The sequence below is a fragment of the Ceratina calcarata genome, unplaced genomic scaffold, assembly GCF_001652005.2.
Source record: "Ceratina calcarata isolate Rehan_Ccalc_2016 unplaced genomic scaffold, ASM165200v1 scaffold65.2, whole genome shotgun sequence".
Taxonomy (NCBI): domain Eukaryota; kingdom Metazoa; phylum Arthropoda; class Insecta; order Hymenoptera; family Apidae; genus Ceratina; species Ceratina calcarata.
The window spans coordinates 833-1478 of NW_017177754.1; the positions used below are offsets into that span (position 1 = coordinate 833).

General features: G+C 35.6%; 1 protein-coding gene across 2 annotated transcripts in view; it reads left to right on the forward strand.

The window, feature by feature from the left end:
- The window catches only part of LOC108630070 (uncharacterized), a 2404-nt gene that overhangs the window by 826 nt on the left and 932 nt on the right, over nt 1-646 (forward strand). The window contains exon 2 of one of the 2 annotated variants that reach the window (XM_026817773.1): nt 282-445. In XM_026817773.1, coding sequence (XP_026673574.1) covers nt 287-445 — 159 coding nt within the window. In that variant the 5' untranslated portion in view covers nt 282-286. Of the gene's footprint in view, nt 1-68; nt 446-646 lie in introns of those variants that run through there. The other variant, XM_018033133.2, reaches the window with a different exon arrangement.

Here is a 646-nt window from a genome sequence, read left to right on the forward strand (position 1 = left end):
ATTAACCCCTTGACATACAATGACGAGTTTGACTCGTCATTCATTCCATTTAATTTGTATGTAAAGTTCTATTTAATTTGTATGTCAAGGGGTTAATACACTATTTCACAAAGTAATTCGAATAATAACTAATCCAGAGCTTGATATAATATTTCATTCACCGTTCGTCGTGACGTTCCAAGTTACACACGAATGCGTACGTGCATGAACGGAACGTTTTTTTTTAGATCCACTCATCCTAGCAAAATACAAAATTCCGTCGTTTTTATTCTCTTCTTTAGTAATAATGCCTCGAAGGATTGCTGACGATGTTAAAGAAGAGGCAGCCGAAATGCTGAAGAGAGAAGGAACGACGCAACGAGAGATCGCTCAGAAGCTTAAGATCAGCCCATCCTCGGTATCCAAAATTAACCAAGACAAGTTGAGTTCAAGCAGACGTTCTTCGGTCAGTTCCGTTAAAAATGAATTCGTTCTACTAGGAAAACACAACGTGCAATGAATTCTATTGTTCATTACGTTATTTATGACTTTTCCTATATTATTTACTTCATTGAGTTTTACTGCAGAATATGTGCAATGCGCTTTTTATATACTCAGAAGAAATTTAATTGTACAGAAACCGTACAAAGTGCACATAGTTTATAAA